The 20,513-nt window shown below is 37.8% G+C and overlaps 1 protein-coding gene across 1 annotated transcript in view; it reads left to right on the forward strand.

Moving 5' to 3' along the window:
- The window catches only part of gkap1 (G kinase anchoring protein 1), a 44,412-nt gene extending 24,128 nt beyond the window's left edge, over positions 1 to 20,284 (forward strand). Inside the window, exons 7-12 of the mRNA XM_028802425.2 lie at positions 742 to 891; positions 6,876 to 6,962; positions 13,761 to 13,824; positions 14,022 to 14,092; positions 17,529 to 17,606; positions 20,218 to 20,284. Coding sequence (XP_028658258.1) covers positions 742 to 891; positions 6,876 to 6,962; positions 13,761 to 13,824; positions 14,022 to 14,092; positions 17,529 to 17,606; positions 20,218 to 20,259 — 492 coding nt within the window. The 3' untranslated portion in view covers positions 20,260 to 20,284. The remainder of the gene's footprint in view (positions 1 to 741; positions 892 to 6,875; positions 6,963 to 13,760; positions 13,825 to 14,021; positions 14,093 to 17,528; positions 17,607 to 20,217) is intronic.
- The last annotated feature ends 229 nt before the right edge of the window (positions 20,285 to 20,513 follow it).

Raw genomic sequence — 20,513 nt, forward strand, 5'->3', positions numbered from 1 at the left:
ATGGCAACCTGACATCTGATGTATCAATGTAGCATCCGCATCATGCATGTCACTTGCTGGAAATAATAAAAAAAAATTAGTCCCATCAGAGCAAGTTAAATGTAATAAAATGGTGAATTTGTTCAGGATTATAGGAAGAGAGCAGCTTGTAGCCAAAAAATTAGACAAGATAGCTCACTTTAAAAGCCAGTTGTATTTTAGATAGCTACCTTTGTGCATATAACTGAATTTTCAGTACTGATGGACTTTTGTAACCCCTTAGGCAGTGTTCCTCAAATACATAATTAAACATCTCAATTCACAATTGTCTGAAGGTAAATAGAAATTAGGCTACAGTCACAGGTACTGGTTTGTCTTTTTTAAGAAACATCCACTTATATTGAATGTTCTTACACATTGATAGATGGGCTTGAATGCTGTTGTAAATGGCTTAATTCTTAAATAATGATTGATGGTTGTGCTTTCATTTTAAAATACTTTTTTTTTGGTAAGAGGAAAGTTGCAAAATAAATGTACATACAGTTACACTGTCATTTATTTAATTATTTATGAATGTATCATCAATCAGTCATTGTTAATTCTTCACTCACCCCCAGGTTTGCATGTGTCTTTTGACCTTATTTGAGTAATCTCTCTTCCAAGACATTCTTAGATGTTGTTATCTGAATAATAATTTAACTGTAGAAAATGCAAACTGTAGCTGTCATAATCATTATTTAACTTCCTTTTGAATTTTAACAGGAATTGAAATCTGGTAATACGCCTTCAAAAAATGACCGCTTTTTCAACAGACTAGAAGATGATGTGAACAAAATTTTATTAAAAGAGAAGCGGCGGGAGCAGAGCAGCTCGGGTGTAATGGATACTTTTACATCCAGTGACCAGGAACTGGTGCGTGAGAAATACAACTTACAGATCACTGTTGGACTATAAGCTTTTACTATTTTAACACCGAGTCAAAGGTATAGACACAAATTCAGTAGATATTGCCAGAAAACACACAATTGAGAAAATTATTGGATGGATGAATTGTATGTTTCTCACAGCAATAGTTAGATAAATTTTGGCCTTCGTACACATTTAAAGTTTAAGGTTAACATTACCATATATATTTGGACAGGTATTTACATTATTATAAAACAGCTTGTTATCCTTGTAAGTAGAGCAACATTCTGCATACAGTGCATCCGGAAAGTATTCACAGCACATCACTTTTTCCACATTTTGTTATGTTACAGCCTTATTCCAAAATGGATTAAATTCATTTTTTTCCTCAGAATTCTACACACAACACCCCATAATGAGAACGTGAAAAAAGTTTACTTGAGGTTTTTGCAAATTTATTAAAAATAAAAAAAATGAGAAATCACATGTACATAAGTATTCACAGCCTTTGCTCAATACTTTGTCGATGCACCTTTGGCAGCAATTACAACCTCAAGTCTTTTTGAATATGATGCCACAAGCTTGGCACACCTATCCTTGGCCAGTTTCGCCCATTCCTCTTTGCAGCACCTCTCAAGCTCCATCAGGTTGGATGGGAAGCGTCGGTGCACAGCCATTTTAAGATCTCTCCAGAGATGTTCAATCGGATTCAAGTCTGGGCTCTGGCTGGGCCACTCAAGGACATTCACAGAGTTGTCCTGAAGCCACTCCTTTGATATCTTGGCTGTGTGCTTAGGATCGTTGTCCTGCTGAAAGATGAACCGTCACCCCAGTCTGAGGTCAAGAGCGCTGTGGAGCAGGTTTTCATCCAGGATGTCTCTGTACATTGCTGCAGTCATCTTTCCCTTTATCCTGACTAGTCTCCCAGTTCCTGCCACTGAAAAACATCCCCACAGCATGATGCTGCCACCACCATGCTTCATTGTAGGGATGGTGCCAGGTTTCCTCCAAACGTGACACCTGGCATTCACACCAAAGAGTTCAATCTTTGTCTCATCAGACCAGAGAATTTTGTTTCTCATGGTCTGAGAGTCCTTCAGGTGCCTTTTGACAAACTCCAGGCAGGCTGCCATTTGCCTTTTACTAAGGAGTGGCTTCCGTCTGGCCACTCTATCATACAGGCCTGATTGGTGGATTGTTGTCCTTCTGGAAGGTTCTCCTCTCTTCACAGAGGACCTCTGGAGCTCTGACAGAGTGACCATCGGGTTCTTGGTCACCTCCCTGACTAAGGCCCTTCTCCCCCAATCGCTCAGTTTAGATGGCCGGCCAGCTCTAGGAAGAGTCCTGGTGGTTTCGAACTTCTTCCACCTACGGATGATGGAGGCCACTGTGCTCATTGGGACCTTCAAAGCAGCAGAAATTTTTCTATAACCTTCCCCAGATTTGTGCCTCGAGACAATCCTGTCTCGGAGGTCTACAGACAGTTCCTTTGACTTCATGCTTGGTTTGTGCTCTGACATGAACTGTCAACTGTGGGACCTTATATAGACAGGTGTGTGCCTTTCCAAATCATGTCCAATCAACTGAATTTACCACAGGTGGACTCCAATTAAGCTGCAGAAACATCTCAAGGATGATCAGGGGAAACAGGATGCACCTGAGCTCAATTTTGAGCTTCATGGCAAAGGCTGTGAATACTTATGTACATGTGCTTTCTCAATTTTTTTATTTTAATAAATTTGTAAAAACCTCAAGTAAACTTTTTTCACGTTGTCATTATGGGGTGTTGTGTGTAGAATTCTGAGGAAAAAAATGAATTTAATCCATTTTGGAATAAGGCTGTAACATAACAAAATGTGGAAAAAGTGATGCGCTGTGAATACTTTCCGGATGCACTGTATAATTTGATCTGTATACAGGCTGAATTAGTGGAACAAGTCAATAAAACAGCACTTATTGGGTGGAAATGACAAAGTTCGTATGTAACTTGAGGAGAAAAGTTAAATTCTATTTAGAATATGTAACTTTTATCTATCTATCTATCTATCTATCTATCTATCTATCTATCTATATATCTATATATCTATATATATATATATATATATATATATATATATATAAAATAAAAAATTTTGTTTTGGTGCTATCATCAAAAAATAGGAGACATTACATTATTTATTTATACTGAAGGAAAAAGAAATGTGTTTCAAAACTGTTACTTATGTATTTACACAAAAACTTGTCACTTTATTATAGCTCTATGACCAGAAATATATCTTTTGTAGGGAGGCATTGCAATTTGCCAAAGACATGCATTCTTTAGATGTACTTTTAAACAGCAAGTTCAGGTGGATTAATACCTGATCAGTTCACTTTTAAGAGGACCTTATTCACAGCTCAGGATACATTAAGACATATATGAAATGTAATCCGCTTTCTTTACATTACGTAATTTCCTGAATGTTACCAGAAGCAAGGGACGGGACCATTAGCATAGTGCAAGCATGAATGGCATATATGTCACTGCTGCCAGATAAGGATCAAACTGATTCACTGATTCTTGACTGTAAGCAAGGTTTCAGCAGACTGGCAGGGCAGAGGACTGTCTGTATGAATATGTAGTTCACTCTTAAGTGATCAACACAATCAAGCTGTTCCTTTTCAGAGAGATGGTTTCATATCTGCTATCTGTACTACAGAAGCTGTTGGCAAATAGCCCACATCAGTGCCTTAATATTAAGGGACACCCTCCATGCAGCTAATACAGAAAAGCAACCTGCCAGTGGCTGACTACTTATATTTCTTAGACTTTTGATTTTGCAACAGGACAGTGCCAGTCCACACAGTATGCTCTGGTCACAGCCAACCTGATGAAGAAAGCTAGTGTGCATACATTGCCTTTTTCTGCTTTCTCTCCAGATATTAACTCCATAGGGCACCTTTGGTATGACTTGGATCACATTTAAAATCGCCAGTAACATCATGAAGACCTTCTGCAGAAATAAAATATTCTCCCATAACTACAAAATCCGGTTTATTGGTTCTGTGTGCCAGAGGTATCAAGCAGTGGTGGCTGTAAGAAGTGATCACACAGAATACTTGGACAACAAGACAACTACTCTTAATGTTCAGTTATTTTTTTCTTGTTTGTTGTACTGTTTCATTTTTCTGCTGTAGTCACTTCTTTGGTGTTAATTCCACAGTAAAGTTTGAAATTTCAGTCTATCAATATGTTTACTTGATATTGGCTATTCACTCTGCCCTATAGATTTTTTTATGTTATTTTGTGCTGTGGTCCTTTACAAATGAATAATGAACACATAAAGTGCTGGCATTCTGACAATCCACACTGTAAATGGTGGAAGGAGACTTGCTTGTATTTTACATACTCTTGCTTGTAAATCATGTGCTGTATTTTCAGTTTAATGGGTAATTCAACAGTACTAGAAAAAGTCTAGAGAGGAGAAACTAGGCTGATTCCAGGACTGCAAGGTATGGGGAAAATGACAGGAAAAAATTAAAACCACTAATCCTTTTCAGTTTAAGCGAATAGAGAGTAAAGGGTGACATGAATGAAGTTTTTAGAATTATGAAATGAATAAGCACAGTAGGTCCAGGCTGTTAAATTAAAATGAGTTCAACCATAATATCAGGGACACTGTTGGAAACTTATTAAGTACTAGCTGTGTGTGCTGTAAAAAGCCCGGGCTCCTAGAAATCATGGATTCTGGCACTTCAATCAATCTGTCGCATTGTTTGTGCATTAGCGGCTAAGTGAAATCAGTCGCATTGTTTGTGCATTAGCGGCTAAGTGAAATCAGTCACATCGTTTGTGCATTAGCGGGTAAGTGAAATCAGTCGCATCGTTTGTGCATTAGCGGCTAAGTGAAATCAGTCGCATTGTTTGTGCATTAGCGGCTAAGTGAGGATCCTCTTTTCTCGGCGGTTTCATTTTGCTGATGTGCTCGCCTCGCTTGGATATTAGCAGCTAAGCAAATTTGTTTCTTTTCTTGGTGGTTTCACTTTGGTGACAGAGTCACTTTCTTTGACCTTTATGCTGTAGCCTCGCACTTCTGGGCCCTTCTTTGAGCTTCATGCTGTAGCCTTGCACTTCCAGGCCAGACAGACACACACACACACACTTCCACATGTAGACGTTTATATACAAGATAAATTTAGCAGAAATATTAAACTTTTTCTTCACAAAGAATCATAGACATGTGGAATAAATTACCAAGTAGTGTGGTATACAGCAGGGCTTCAGGGACCTTTTAAAACCTGACTTGATGTTATATTGGAGAAATTAGTTGAGAGAATTGGTATGCTTTGTTGGGTGGAAGGGCTGTTCTCATCAAAATTATTCTAATGTTCTAATCCCATTTGACTTGTTTGGAAGTCATTAACAGTTGATTGTAATACATTAAATATACATTTTGAGTAGTAGCAATGTCATTTGACAATGTTTTTGAAGTTTTGGGGACACCCGTGTTGAAGGCTCTTATTTCACAATCACTGTGTCATTCTTACTTTTAAATGATTTAATTGTTTATCAGCTTTACGTATATTTCTGAGATGTTTATAAATATTCATATTTGCCTTAGGTTTAAATGTTTGTTTTTTTTGCCATTTTTCTTTAATTTACCTGTTTCTGTCGCATTTTCTCGCTTAGTTGTGTCAAAATGCTGATTACTAGTAACAGTGTAGACACGTGTGCAAATAATATTGAAGGCTAAGGGGGATGAGTGTTCTGCCTTTTTCACATGTATATTCATTAAGAAGCCTTTCTTGCAAATGAGCAGATAGGTGAGTATGGCACTAAAATAATTGTTCCCCTTTAGCATTCAGTGTTGTTGTCATTTGGTACAAGTAAGGGAACAAACTCAATAGAAACTGATGAATTAAAAGTAAATTGCACTGGAAAGTTATGCGTTTAAAATTTTGGCAAAGCACAAATTATTTCAGAATTTCTTGGAATAGGATCGTAAAAAAAAGAATAGCGCACTAAATAATGAGATGTAAAAACCAAGAATGATGCACTGATTGTGAAATAAAAACACTAGTTGTTGGAGTAAAAACCCATAGCCACAGGTATCCTCCAGTAATGAACGTAGGATCCACTAGACTAGAGTATTCAGTGATTGACTGTTTTTCAACATGGAACTAAAAAAAATTGTCAATTTTCTCAGTACCAATGTAATTATAATACAATATGTAAATCTGCACTCTGTAACCCTTCCTAGCAGGACTGACACACACAAGTGTTACTAGGCTGTGGTGGCTAGTGTTTATTTTTTTGTCTTTCCCAGATATTTCAGAATTGGGTATGGTTTCTTTAGTGGGAAAAACACAACTGCCCTGGATTTGGCCTTGGATTAATCAGAGTAAAGAAAGTTTGGGCCAGTTTGCTGAAATTTTACTAAATATTTGTTTGGGCATTAAATAAAATGCATTTTAAAGGAGTGCTACCAATCTTGATTAATATTCAGATCACTTCTTACAGCTGAACAATATGGTATTATTGTTTAAAATGTAAACCTGTTTCCTAATTTCAGACATCTTTACTGTCTATGTGGGAGTATGTGATGTTGAAAATTTGCTGAATTTTAAACCAGTAATACACAACAGTTTGTTATATAAAATAAGATGCAGATCCTGAATCATGCTGCAGTTTATCAGTGCTGACTTTGTTTTTTATTACACTGTTCACTTCCTTATCTTTGACGGTTAAACTCATTGGAAATGTGAGTTGGATATAGAAGAAATTCTGATTTAGGTCTGCTACATTGTTTTAAATGTTCAACCTACTTACTTAGGAACCCACCTGCCTCTAGTCTAACTTTAATATGAATGTTTTTGAAGATATACTGTATGTTGTTCATGGCTCAGAAAATGGCTAGATGAATGATATGGGGAAAATATATATTTTGTTAATTTGATTTTTATTATTTTGCACTTTTTTCCTAATTTGTTTCCAAAACCTTTCAAAACAGGATGTACGAGCAGAGCAACTTAAATATGAACTTGAGAAAAAGGATTTGGAAATAGAAAGACTAAAGTGTGTTATCACTGAGTGGGAGGTAAGTCAGTTAATAAATATTCTTTTCTGAAACCTTAGGATAATGCTAGAAGTTGTCTGTTTTTTTTTTCTTTTTCTAAATATGGCAATCCAGACAGAAATTCACTTCAAGGAGCAATTGGCTCCTAAATGAAAAAAATGAGGAGCCAATAGCTTTGACACAGAGCTCAGGAAACTGCAAAAGTGATGGGCCTTTTCTGCTGATTATGACTAAATCCTCCAAGGTTGAGACATTAAGTTTTGCACTTTTGATTTTATTGTGTTCTGTACTCAAAAGCCACATTCACACTGAGCTGGTGAAATAAGCAGAAAAAGCATGATCTTGACAAGATGTAGAATATTGTGGAAATCTGTGCAATAAAGCTATTTCCCACAAACTGCTGTAAGACTTGTCTGAGAATTGGCCTGTAATCAGAATTTTTATCAATCTCCACTATGTTAGATATGAATTTGCCATTGAATTCTGCCTTGACAGCATATGCATTCTTCAACAAGCCGTCTAGATACCAGTTAAAGTGTCAGTCACAATTTCCCCAAAAGCGCTTAAATCATCTGGCTATGAATCATGATAAAAGATTGAGAAGCAACAAATGATCTCAGACCCATTTGAGCTTCCTTGCTTTGTATTACCCCTCATATTTTCAAACTGGCTTCACAGTTCTTTGGCTTCAACCTCCACTGTTTTCTCAGTATGCAATTGAAGGTTATCTCTAAAGTCTGTGAGACTTGTGACTTTCAGTTGAATATTCTGAAAGGTAATGCCTGTATTGGTACTACTCTGTGACTTTCCTTGCTTTTTAGTTTTCAGTCTGTCTGAGATCTGTGTGTTATTCTGGGGCACCATATTTTTATGCTGAGCAAAGTGATTCTAGCCCAGTGTGCTGAACAAACTCCTGCAATTTTCCATTCCTTAATGAACTGTCTGATGTCCCCTTGATTGTGACAACACATCTGTCAATAGCTACTACACTTTGAGACAAAGTCAAAGAAGGTGGGGGCACACATTTCTACAGCTCTGCTCCATCTGTGGAAATTAGTACTGCCATGGATGAGACAGAAAGCCACATCAGACAGGAAAGTGATAAAGAAGACTTTCTACAACCTTGTAAAATACATTTTGAAGAATTGTTCGCTGTTCATTTTGTAAGTAGCACACAGGGGGCACACATTTTTAAAGCTCTGTTCCAGCTGGGGTAATTAATGTCCCTTCCAGTGGTTAGGACAAAAGGGCATCGTAGAGAAAAAAGCAACAAAAGACTTCCTTTATACTTTTAAGTAGATTTATCTCAAATTTAGCTGTCCAGTGTTCGTTTTGTAAACAGAAGAGCATTTCAATAAGACGACTCAACTGTGGAAAATGAGCGTCCCCTAAAGTGGATAGAATGGAGAGGCACATTAAATATGAAATTGATATAGGAAACTGCCAACAGTCACGTAGAATACATTTTGAACAATTTTGGCTGTCCGGTGTTCATTTTGCATTTTTCATGCAGCTTACAGATATCATGCATTTCCACAGCTATAGAATTGAGTATCCCCTCTAGTGCAAGGAATGGAGGGGCAAAGTAGATATGAACGTGCAACAGAAGACTGCCTGATAAGGTTATTAAAGACACCATGCAACATTTTAACTACACAGTGTACACAGTTATCAGTGTTAATCTGTCATGGTCAACTGTGCATTTAATATACAGGAAAAAGATAATGATATAATAAAGGATAATGATACCTGCTGTGAAAATGAGATCCTTCACCAATTTAAAGGGGTGGTGATGACAGGCAAGGGATTTTATTTATTTATTTATTTTTGATAGAACTTAAATTATTTCTTATAAAAATTATTTTTTCTCATTAAATTGTATTATCCATGTTTCTTTGTTGATGGCCTCCTGTTGAAGAATTATTGATAACAATATATAGTGCACATCAAAATGACTGAAGTAACAAATAACAAAGTAGCGTTTATCGATGCCATTTTAACAAAGTTCACTGTCCGTTGTCAATCACAGAGCAACCCAATAAAATGACAATAACATGTAATATAACATAATCTTAAGGCAGACTTTGTGACATTGCTGTGTGTTAGGAAGCAGCGGGCAGGCAGCTGCCAAAGCCTATTTTTGGTCACATTTGTGACGATTTTAGTCACAGTTTGAAGCCCTGTAAACAGTGATTCATTTTAGAGAGAATTCTATGTAGTCCTATGATATCAGGAGATTTAAGAATGGTCTACAACAGGGGTCTGCAACCTTCACTATCAAAAGAGCCATTTTGCCCCCCCCCTTCCTCCAAAGAAAAATAGTCTGGAGCCGCAAAACATAACACAGCTTATAAACTTTTAAAAGTTTTAATCTTTTTTTAGATTTTACATGTTACAACCACGGAATACAACAAACAGAAGTGCAGTGTGCATGTGTAGGGCTACTTTGAAATAAATTAAATTGAACTATGCAGGCCTATTTGGGTCCTTCCTATACCTGTGTAAAATTAAAATAAAAACTAGCCCACTTTAATATAAATAAAACATTTAGCTGTAGCTTAGCAGCTTTAAAAAAGTAAACATCAAATTCCATTTCAGTGTGCTGAATCAACTGAAACACCTGAACATACAAAAAAACCTACATCAGCTCCGGGTCCGAAATGAATGTGTTTTGTTTTTCTGAAAAATAATAGCCTATTAAATGCTATTGTTGTCACCTGTTTAAAGTGACTTCTGTTTCTGAAGTTCGCTGCTGATCATCTCTATGTCGGGGCTGTACAATGTGACTTTGACCTTCACACAGGACTGCAGGCTCTCATGTGTGAGGCAGGAGCGATATTTGGACTTTATGAAGTTCATGCTTGAGAAAACTTGCTCACTTAAGTATGTTGAGCCAAAGATGGACAGGACTCCAAATGCATATTTTTTCATGTTCATATACGTTTCGGGAATGGCACTCCATGTGTCGAAAACAAATTTGTCGGGTTTGGGGAGGTTTTCAATATCACTCCATTTGTGCTCTTTAGCGAGAGTAGCCTTCTGACGGGTGACTTCTTCAAGATCCGCTGTCAGGCATTTGAACTTGGACACCCATTAATCTTTATCTGCTATGTCGTCCAGTTCAATTTCTAGATGGGGCTTACTCCTGTGAATGCGGATGTGTTCAGCAGAGATGGGTCGATGTCCAGGGGTGTGACAGGGAAGGAGAGAGTCTGTTTTTTCCTTTCTGAACTCACTGAATCTTTCTCTAAATGCAGCTTGCATTTTCTGAACAATTTCCCGTTTTTAAAGTCGGAGAATAGATGCTCTGATATTTTTATGAACGATTCTTTCATGTATTCTCCGTCTGTGAATGGCTTACCCCTCCTTACGATCTCTTGAGCTGCCACAAAACTAGCAGCTGTAGTTGACTGTGTAGAAGTGATCCACTTTTTGAAAGTATGTTTGCTCTGTTCAGCTTTCCGTTGCAGTTCTGAAATTGCTCTCTTTCGCTTATCTTCACTTGGGTATTTTTCAGTGAATGCTGAGAGCTTGTTTTGAAAATGTCTTTCAACGTTACATTTTTTGTTGTTCGATAATTTATCGCCACATATTAAGCACACCGGTAAGCCAGCGTCGTTGGCGGTGAAGGCAAATGCTTCTGTCCACGCAGAATTAAACTCTCTAAATTAGATGTTAAAATGTATAACAGTAGTAGTAGTAGTAAATAAACATATATATATATAAAAATACAAGTTAAATTAAGAAATTGCCATTATTCATTTTCATGGTTTTTATTTTTTTGTCAAGGCCAAAGGGAGCCACTGCAAGGAGGCTGAAGAGCCGCATGTGGCTCCAGAGCCGCGGGTTGCCGACCCCTGGTCTACAACATAAATATTTTTTCAGTTTTAATTTGAATAATTCAATTTTTAATAGTCTTTTGTTTTTGTTTTTCCACCTCTCATTTAAACCAACTTTGTGAAGAAGATCATATCCATATTACTAACCGAGAATGGTAAACCGGATGGCATGGACGCAGGTCTCTCGCTAAACCAGAAGGCACAGACGCAGGTGCACGGCGATGGAGCCAGGAGACATAGTGCGCAGGCGCTGAACACACAGACACGAGTCCAGATGGAGGAGTACGGAAGTGCACACAGACACGAGACCAGATGGAGGAGTACCGAAGCGTACACGCCCACACTACACGGCATAGTCAGACCCGACATAGTACGGAAGTTGCATGCGCCTACAACGCACGTCTAAAACACCGCAGACACAAAAACGAAAGAGCTCAACTAACTAACACACGACGAGCACAGACAATACGGAACCCTAACCATCCACACCACACAGCATAGTCAAACCCGACATAGTACGGAAGGTTCCGGGCGCCTACAACGCACGTCCAACACACCGCAGGCGGACCCCCGAGATGGTACAAAAGCCCCAGAGATACGGACTCCACAGCATATGTGAATCATGGAACACGACATTCTTGCAAGACACGCCTTACTTACAAAGGATATCATATAAGAGCTCACCCATCAAAAAACACTCAGTCGTGTAGTAAACTCAGATCATGTGCTCTCAGCACATATAAAGCGTATAAGGACATTACGGTGAGTAGAAACCCAAAGGCGTTGGAGAGAAAAAAAGGCAGATAACAGATTATGAAATCTGTGGAATTCGAAAGGCTCCAACAAACGATGGCGCGATACACATGCAGAGAAAGGTACAGAATATGACAGGAGTAAACTCCAAAAGTATTGTAGCGTCCCAGCCAGGTTGAGGGCTGTTTGGTTTTAAGTGACTGTTAGGTCCGATGGAGGGAGGGCAGAGTACAGCACGGAAGACTGATAGCGGGGTTTTGATTGATGCGGTAAGGGGGGGCATTGGAGAGGGTGCTAGAAAGTTGTGTTTGGGGTTAGGAAGTCGTCCACAGCATATGTGAATCATCACATCACAGTAATACAATAATTTGAGTACTCACAGACAAACGCAAGAGGCCTCGGCGTCCCACCCCACAGTCAAATCTCACAAAGTACGGAGTCCCGAGACATCCGTAAACCACAGCATAGTCAAACCCACCACGCCTCACGGCTCAAAAGCAAAGGAGCTCAACTGACGTAAATAAGCACCTAACGTAAATAAGAAATGAGGCAACGCGCCCATAGGTGACGACACAGACACACAAAAAAGAACATTCAGCCCCCCGCACCAGAGTGAAACGTGAAAAAAGCAGATAAGAGATTATGAAAGCGGTGGAATTCGAAAGGCTCCAACAAACGATGGCGCGATACACATGCAGACGAAGGTACAGAATATGAAAGCAGTAAACACCAAAAGTATTGTAGCGTCCCAGCCAGGTTGAGGGCTGTTTGGTTTTACGTGACTGTTAGGTCCAATAGAGGGAGGGCGGAGTACAGCACGGAAGACTGATAGCGGGGTATTGATTGATACGGTAAGAGGGGGCATTGGAGAGGGTGCTAGAACGTTGTGTTTGGGGTTAGGAAGTCGGCGATTGTTCAAGTAAAACATTTATGACACTTTATCATGTCATTCGCTACAGTATCAGAGAAAAGATAGAAACGATAGCATTACCGCAAACAAAAGGTGATTAATCATCACAGCCAGGTGTAATTGAAAAAATACCAGGACAAATCAGGGTCACAAATAAAAGGCAAAGAGTACACAACAAAGTCTTTTCGCATTGGCATCATTCAATGCACAAAACATGGATTTACACAATGATGAACCATACGCTATGAGTATCTGAAAAAGTCAGATTATTTATAGAGAAACAGAAACAATATTCACTTACAGGCATTGTCACAATGTGTCTCCAAACAAAATTGTTTTTAATGAAGCTTTAAAGTAAAAGTGCAAATAATGAAATTGAAACAATTCCAAAGAAAAAAAAAATGTACATTGTATATCAGATTAGCCAAACACGGGGGTTGGCGAGCGAAGCCCCCTAGTTACTATATAACACATTCTGTGAAAACAAAGCTCTCTGAATTGTGTGTATTTTTCTCTGTGAATGTTGTTTACTGTAGAGTCCTAATGAATATTTTTTGTGAAGTTTCATCCCAAAACTTAAGTTGTTCTTATTTTACACTGAATGTGTATTTGAAATGGAACTCTTCATAGCTTGGTCCTACATTTTGAGGTTTGAAGGATTTTATTTTTTGGGACTGTTCAAATTAATTTTATGAGTGGTCCAATTCTGATATTAGTGTACGTAGATCTATATATCCTGACTGTATGCTGCATGTGCATAATAAATATACAAGACTTTTTCTCAGACAGTGCCACCTAATGGACAGATTCTGATTGCTGCACTACTTTACATTGTTTTAGTTCAGAAGCTATGCAAATTTATCAGTTCATTATGGCAAGGAAGAGCAACAAGATTTGCTCATCTGAAACTGTAATTTTCCTAATGTTCTTAAACCTGTTTAGTCTAAATCAAAAAGCAAACAATAAGTGAAGATTTTTATAATTTATTTTATTGAAACATGTTTTCATTTGACATATTGTTTAAAGGCTTGATACTCATTTAGTTATTGCCATATTGTTGTAGTTTTGTGAAAAAATGCATGTTTGTCATAGTATAATAAAAAAATGTACACCATAAATTAACGGCAGTTTTTTTTTTTTTTTTTGCAAAAACCTGTCTGTTCAAACAGTTTTGAAGAGTTTACAAGGTTGACTTGAAAGTACATTGTCCGATTATTGTGAAATAAATGTGCGAGCATTAATATGTATAAGTGCTTTATTTTTCCTACTAAGATGCATATAACTTGATACTAATAGTATATTCTTATTTATGTTAAGACTAAATATAAGGAGGTGAAGGCAAGAAATGCACAGCTGCTGAAAATGCTTCAGCAAGGGGAAAGTGAGTATTAAATTTTATTATTTTAATGTCTTTTTTTTTTTTTTTTTTGCATCTTTGCCATCTGGTGCATATTTAATCTCACTCTTAATTGTTCACAATTTTCTGTTACTCTTGGAGAGGAGTGAATTTCACAAATATGACTGATTTATTGCAACTGTTATTTCTGATTCATCAAAGCTTTCATTTCCTTATTTCAGTGAAGGATAAAGCAGAAATACTTCTGCAGGTTGATGAGCTGCTAAACATCAAGCAGGAACTTTCATTACAGGTACAGCAAATATGCTTTATACTGTAAGTCTATTCTGAGACTAGTGAGCCTTTGGCAGCTCCTTACCTATAAACTCCATGTGCAGCTGTCCATTTAACATCATGTAGTTTTTATTTTCAATTATAATTTTGTTCACACATGTGTAGCTTTCATTATGCATTTAAACTAGTGCTCAAATATAAGTACTGATCTCAGGAAAAAAGGTAATGTTTTTGCCATGGTAATTGTCATGAACTGTCAATCATTGACTTAAGACGTCATGTTGGGATCTAAGAAGAATAAAGCTAAGCATAAATATGAAGATGATCAGTTGGGAGATCTGGGGGCCTGGGTTCGATTCCCGGGTCCTCCCTGCGTGGAGTTTGCATGTTCTCCCCGTGTCTGCGTGGGTTTCCTCCGGGCGCTCCGGTTTCCTCCCACATTCCAAAGACATGCTGGTTAGGTGGATTGGCGATTCTAAATTGGCCCTAGTGTGTGCTTGGTGTGTGGGTGTGTTTGTGTGTGTCCTGCGGTGGGTTGGCACCCTGCCCAGGATTGTTTCCTGCCTTGTGCCCTGTGTTGGCTGGGATTGGCTCCAGCAGACCCCCATGACCCTGTGTTCGGATTCAGCGGGTTGGAAAATGGATGGATGGATGGATCACAAAATATTTTTAACAGTTTGGGAGGATTTTTATTTTTTGTGGAACATAATGGAAAACCTTTATGCTTGATATGCCAGACGTTGTCACATTTTAAGGTTTCAAACCTCCAGATCAACCAGGAATTGGTACTGAACTTTAGAAAAACAAGCAAAATAATTTGATACTATAGTCATTCAAACAAACTCAGTTCTTCCAAAGGGTTACCAGACACTCCGAGATAGTAACACTTGCTTCGTATCCGTTGACATGGAACTTAGTTCACCCTAAAAAGTCATGCAGACAGAGAATGCAAATTTAGGTAAGGTGCCATCAGTGATGTGTTTGTCATAGCAATTTTAAGTGAATGGTATCAGATCTTCAAGCATGACAAACGGTTGAACACCAAATATCTAAGATAAATAATGCAGTTGAAACACAGTTTTCTGATCTTGAGAAATGAAGGCATTTCATCCTTTGCTTTGGATGAGCCTCATGTTGATCAGACAAGCCACAGTTGGTAATATTTGTAAGGTTTGTGTAAGAAGTGTGTGAAATAAAATAACTACTTGATAGTTTGTTTTTTTTTTAAGAATATACCTCTGTCATGGATATAAAAGAGAAACTGTTGAGCATTTTTGAGAAATCAATCTTTCCATTACCAAAATTTGGAGCAGCAGCTATGGAGAAAGTGTCATCTATGATTGGATTTGTGAATGGCCCTATGGGACTGTGAAAAACGAGAGGTTTCAACCATTTTGGACTTCACGCTGCATCATCCATCAAGAGCACTTGGTGTCTGAAGACCTGAATTTAGACCACTTAATGACACCCATGTTGGCGATGACAGTTTTATTTGTACATATTCTCTCAATTACAGACTGCTCAAAAAATCTCATTGCTGAGCTTATGGAAGAGTATGAAGACTTTCCCAAAGATCTGCCACTCCACTGCACTGTGGGGTGGCTTTCAAAAGGGCGGTGTATTCATGTTTTTTGAACTTTTGGACACAGTAAATCAGTTCTTTGTGAAGAAACACAAACACTATTCTGAGCTCCATTACAGGCAATGGATTTTAGATTTGTCAATTTTGTTGAACATGCTGTCATTTAGACAGACTGAACCTGAATCTACAAGGGAAACTGAAGAGTCTGCCTGATCTGGCGTAAATGAATTTGCTTTGTTAATAAACTTGGGCTCTTCAAGATACATTTTCAAAAGAGAGAACTAACACGTTTCCCTTGGTATTAAATGCAAGTAGTGAAGCCGCTGAGTGAGTACTGCATGGTATGTTATACTTCTCAAAATTCTTTAGTGGAGTTTTTAGGACAGATTCCATGATCTACAGCTGGAAAGGCCATTGATTGTGTTCCTCATTGACCCATTCACTTCTGAATCGGACTGCTTGAAATTCTGTGTAGTGATAGATGAAGCCCCATCTTAAAATACAGATTATTTAACTTTTTGATGACAGACTGAAATCTGTAATGAGGGAAGGCACACTGGAGTTTTGGAAAACAAAAACTGATTGAAAAATACCCTGCTGTCAAACAAGGCAGCACTGAAACTTTTGCCATTCAACGTATGTTTTTGAATCATTTTTTCTGCTCTGAAACTTGTGAAATCAAATTACAGATCTGTTCGTACTGATACATGTGGAAACGTTGTTTTGCGTCATTACAACTGAATACAAGCCAGAATGTAAAAAGGAATAAGGAAGGCAGGAAATGTCAGTAGCCCCACTAAGTGAAAAATAGCTAGTTGCAGGGTATGGAAAAGGAAAAAAGTCTTAACTATGAAAACAGACTTCCTTCACGTTACTCCATCCATTATCCAACCTGCTATATCCTAACTACAGGGTCACAGGGGTCTGCTGGAGCCAATCCCAGCCAGCACAGGGTGCAAACAAACCCTGGGCAGGGAGCACACACACACACAACAAGCACACACTAGGGACAATTTAGGATCGCCAATGCACCTAACCTGCATGTCTTTGGACAGTGGGAGGAAACCGGAGCACCCGGAGGAAACCCACGCAGACACAGGGAGAACATGCAAACTCCACAGAGGGAGGACCTGGGAAGCGAACCTGGGTCTCCTAACTGCGAGGCAGCAGCACTGCCACTGCACCACCGTGCCGCCCTGCAAGTTACTGGAACACACAAATGCCACACAACTTGTGTGTGACATCTTAAGTTATTATGTATGGATGCGTGTGCATGTACACACATAGTTACTTATGTGTTTGTGTGTGTATGTACATATATATCCATAAATAACTTAAGATGTTACACTTTGCAAGTTTTGTGGCATATTTTGGGGGGCTAAGAGTGTGTGGCTTGATGCTCAGTCCTGCTTTAGTCATTCTTTGAAGAGAAGAAAAAAAAAAAAAACAAGGCTTCAAATATTTTAGCATTTTTAGTTTGTTAATCTTCACACTGAAAATAGAAATGCCTTTCATTAAAATCTTGGGAATTTACAAAAAAGTGCATATTATACTTTTCAAAAAAATATACTCTACCATTATTCTACCATGAAGATAAAACCTTATGAATTATCTGTATATAGGATAGCCTTTCACTATTCTGTGAACTTACTGTTTTTAAGGAAACTTGGACAGATGGAATAGCATCCTTTGCTTGTATAATGCATAGACTCTTTATTTTCAAATTGGTGTAAAGCTCTACATATCCAAGATAGACAGATACTTGTAAAAAAGAAAAGAAAAATGGAAATGTAATTTTATATTTATTGTTCATTGCATTAAGTTGTGTTCAAGCAAAAACATCAGCATGCAAATGTAATTTTATTTTTCATAGGTCACGTCATTACATGCAGCACTTGAACAAGAAAAATCTAAAGTGAAGGGTTTGCAGTCTGAGCAACCAAAACATCAAGTAATGCAAAGTCTTTTTTTTCCTTATTGATTACAGTAAAATTAATCTTGACATTCTCATTTTAATGTAAAGTGTTTGTAGGATGTATGGCTTGTGTCACAGTTTGCTTTTAATTGCTCATAACTTTTTTTATTTGAAATTAGTTATACAATATATAAACATCATTTTAATCCTAATAAAAAGCAAATGTTGGAGGCTTATCTGTAGCCTTTTATGCAGTAAATAGTGCTAAAGCATGAGAAGAAGACTTTTCTAAAGACTATTACATTTTAGTAATCATACCTTGCATAGTTGTACAGTTAAATATCCTGACATATGTTTTTGTCTGTGGACTAGTTGTTGTTGCTTGGCTATTTTTATTTTGGATGAGATATTTTACAAGTTAATTTTCCCCTCTATTAATACTTGTAGCAGTTGCCACAGAGTGCACATTTTATAATTACATTTTAATTTTCCATTATTATATATTATTATATTGTAATTGCATTATTATACTGGTGTTCGGGTCAGGGTTGGTTCATTGTGTGTCCAGTACTGCCAGGATTGTTTCCCTGTAACCTAATATAAGGATGAGCAGGTTTACAAAATAGATGGAGAAATGAACACAAGTTATGGGCGGAGTGGTGGCTCTGAGGCTAAGGATCTGTGCTGGTATTAGGGAATCCATTCCTGGACACTTTTCATTCCCGGGAATTAAACTGCTGTAATTCCTGGGAAAACGGGAACGGCCAAGCTTGCATATATAGCATGTAAAAGTGCAGCTCATGAATGCCGGGACGGGGCAGAGTTCATTGACGTCTATGCTGTTGACAGCTTTGAACAGCAACTTGAAATTGCAATGCGTCAGTCTGTTGCATCCGCATTATCTGTGCCAAGAAACTTACCATCGCAGAATGATGACGAGAAACTGGATGCATCAGTAAAAGCTGAAATGGCGGTGTTTCAGAGCAACAGCAAGCGCAGGCGTTGTTTAGAACAAGTGTATCAGTATTTGATGACTGTGCTGCCTACTTCAGTGGAGGCAGAGCGTGCTTTCTCAGCGGCGCTGCACGAAGGTGCGCTCTCGCCTGGACGACCGCACGCTAGACATGTTGTGCTTTCTATGCTCTTATTACAGCAACTAAAGATACATGTACTTATGACTTAGATGAGGTTAGTCTTTTATTTGTGACAACATATTGCAGTAGTTTTATTAAAAATAAGTGTCGGTCGTTCTAAAACCGTTTACATGTGAGAAGCCCGTGCACTGTGTCATCCTCGGGAGCCCAGTATTCCCGAATTCCTGGGAATGGTTAAACCCGACCGGGAATGGATTCCCTAGCTGGTATCCCGAAGGTTGCCGGTTTGAATCCCTGTCACTGCCAAAAGAGATCCTACTCTGCTGGGCCCTTGAGCAAGACCCTTAACCTGTAATTGCTCCAGGGGCACTGTACAATGGCTGACCCTGCGCTCTGACCCCAAGGGGTATGCGAAAACTAACAAATTCCTAATACGAGAAATTGTATAAGGCGAAGGCTTACAGTGTTTCAACTGTCCAGACATTTTGATACTGTTTAAAGAGCTAAGCTGTTCATCATTATTTTCCTTGCAATATTTTAATCTGCTTGAATATATTTTTATTACCGGTATTTGAAATTCCAGTATTAAACAATTTTATTTTTATTCAGACTTTTTAATAAAAACTTTAGATGTCAATGTCAATTTATTTATATAGCACATTTAAAACAACATAGGAATGCTGTGGCCAAAGTGCTTTATAATTTAATTAATTAATTAATTTAATTTTTGAAATGCTCCAGCAGACCCCCGTGACCCTGTTTGGATTCAGCGGGTTGGAAAATGGATGGATGGAATATTTACATTACTGTCTTATTTGCCACATGTATGTACAGTATGTATATGTTGATAGTAATAAGCACATTCTGTTAACTCCAACTTGCATACAGAATGTGGATTTTAAGGCTACTGCAGATATGTGTGGTTATAGCCATATTACTGCATTCATTGTCCTGCTAAATTTCGGCATGCAGGCACGTGTACCATTTCCTCCATCTCCATTATGCAGTAAACTTTAGGTATTTTTGGCATTTTTGTCTAGTTTGTAGACAATATTGTAGCCAAGCATATGTTACTTGGTTTAGAGCAACCTTGACAGTTAAAGTTCTTGGTACAAAAAAGCAAGGAAACCTACTTCCCAATAAAGACAAAATATTGTGTATAAGGAAGTATTTTCTACTTAAATATGTAATTTAATTCAATAACAAGTTACGTAAGCATACAATTATATATACAATAGCCATTGAAGAATGCATGTATACATAGAAGCATTTAAGCATGCAAGTTGTCAGGTTTTCACATCTGTCTTTTGCGCTTACAGCCATAAGTGCCGCGCACTCTTCCAGTATTAAAGCCTTCTTTCCACAGACAGCAGGACAAAGCAGTTTCAACTACTGACTACCGGTCACTAGTCACAAGTTCCTTGTTTTGTCACCACCTAAAAACGTTGAATTAAAAAAGGAAATACCTGAAAGCCAAACTACTGCTGTTCACTTATATGTTTAAAAAAAAAAAATCTGTGTTAAAGGTTTTATATATTTTTTTTAATCTGCAGAGTAACCGGAAGAACAAAAGGAACAATGAAATGGATGTATGAAGATCTGAGCATTCATAATTTTAAAGGATGGCAAAAACCTTTTCTCTTCAGGGTCATTGTCAATGTTACTGTAAATAATTCATACTCTGTGTAACAGCATTTAATTTTGTTTGATCTTTTAAGTATTCATTCTGTTAATTTAAAAATACTAATTAAAGTCACAGGCTTTACACATTGTATACTAAGATTGACTTCATTAACGTTTGAGGTTTTGTTCTGAAAGTAAATAAAATTACTTTTACAGTAATTGGATT

Source organism: Erpetoichthys calabaricus, chromosome 5 (genome assembly GCF_900747795.2).
Source record: "Erpetoichthys calabaricus chromosome 5, fErpCal1.3, whole genome shotgun sequence".
NCBI lineage: Eukaryota > Metazoa > Chordata > Cladistia > Polypteriformes > Polypteridae > Erpetoichthys > Erpetoichthys calabaricus.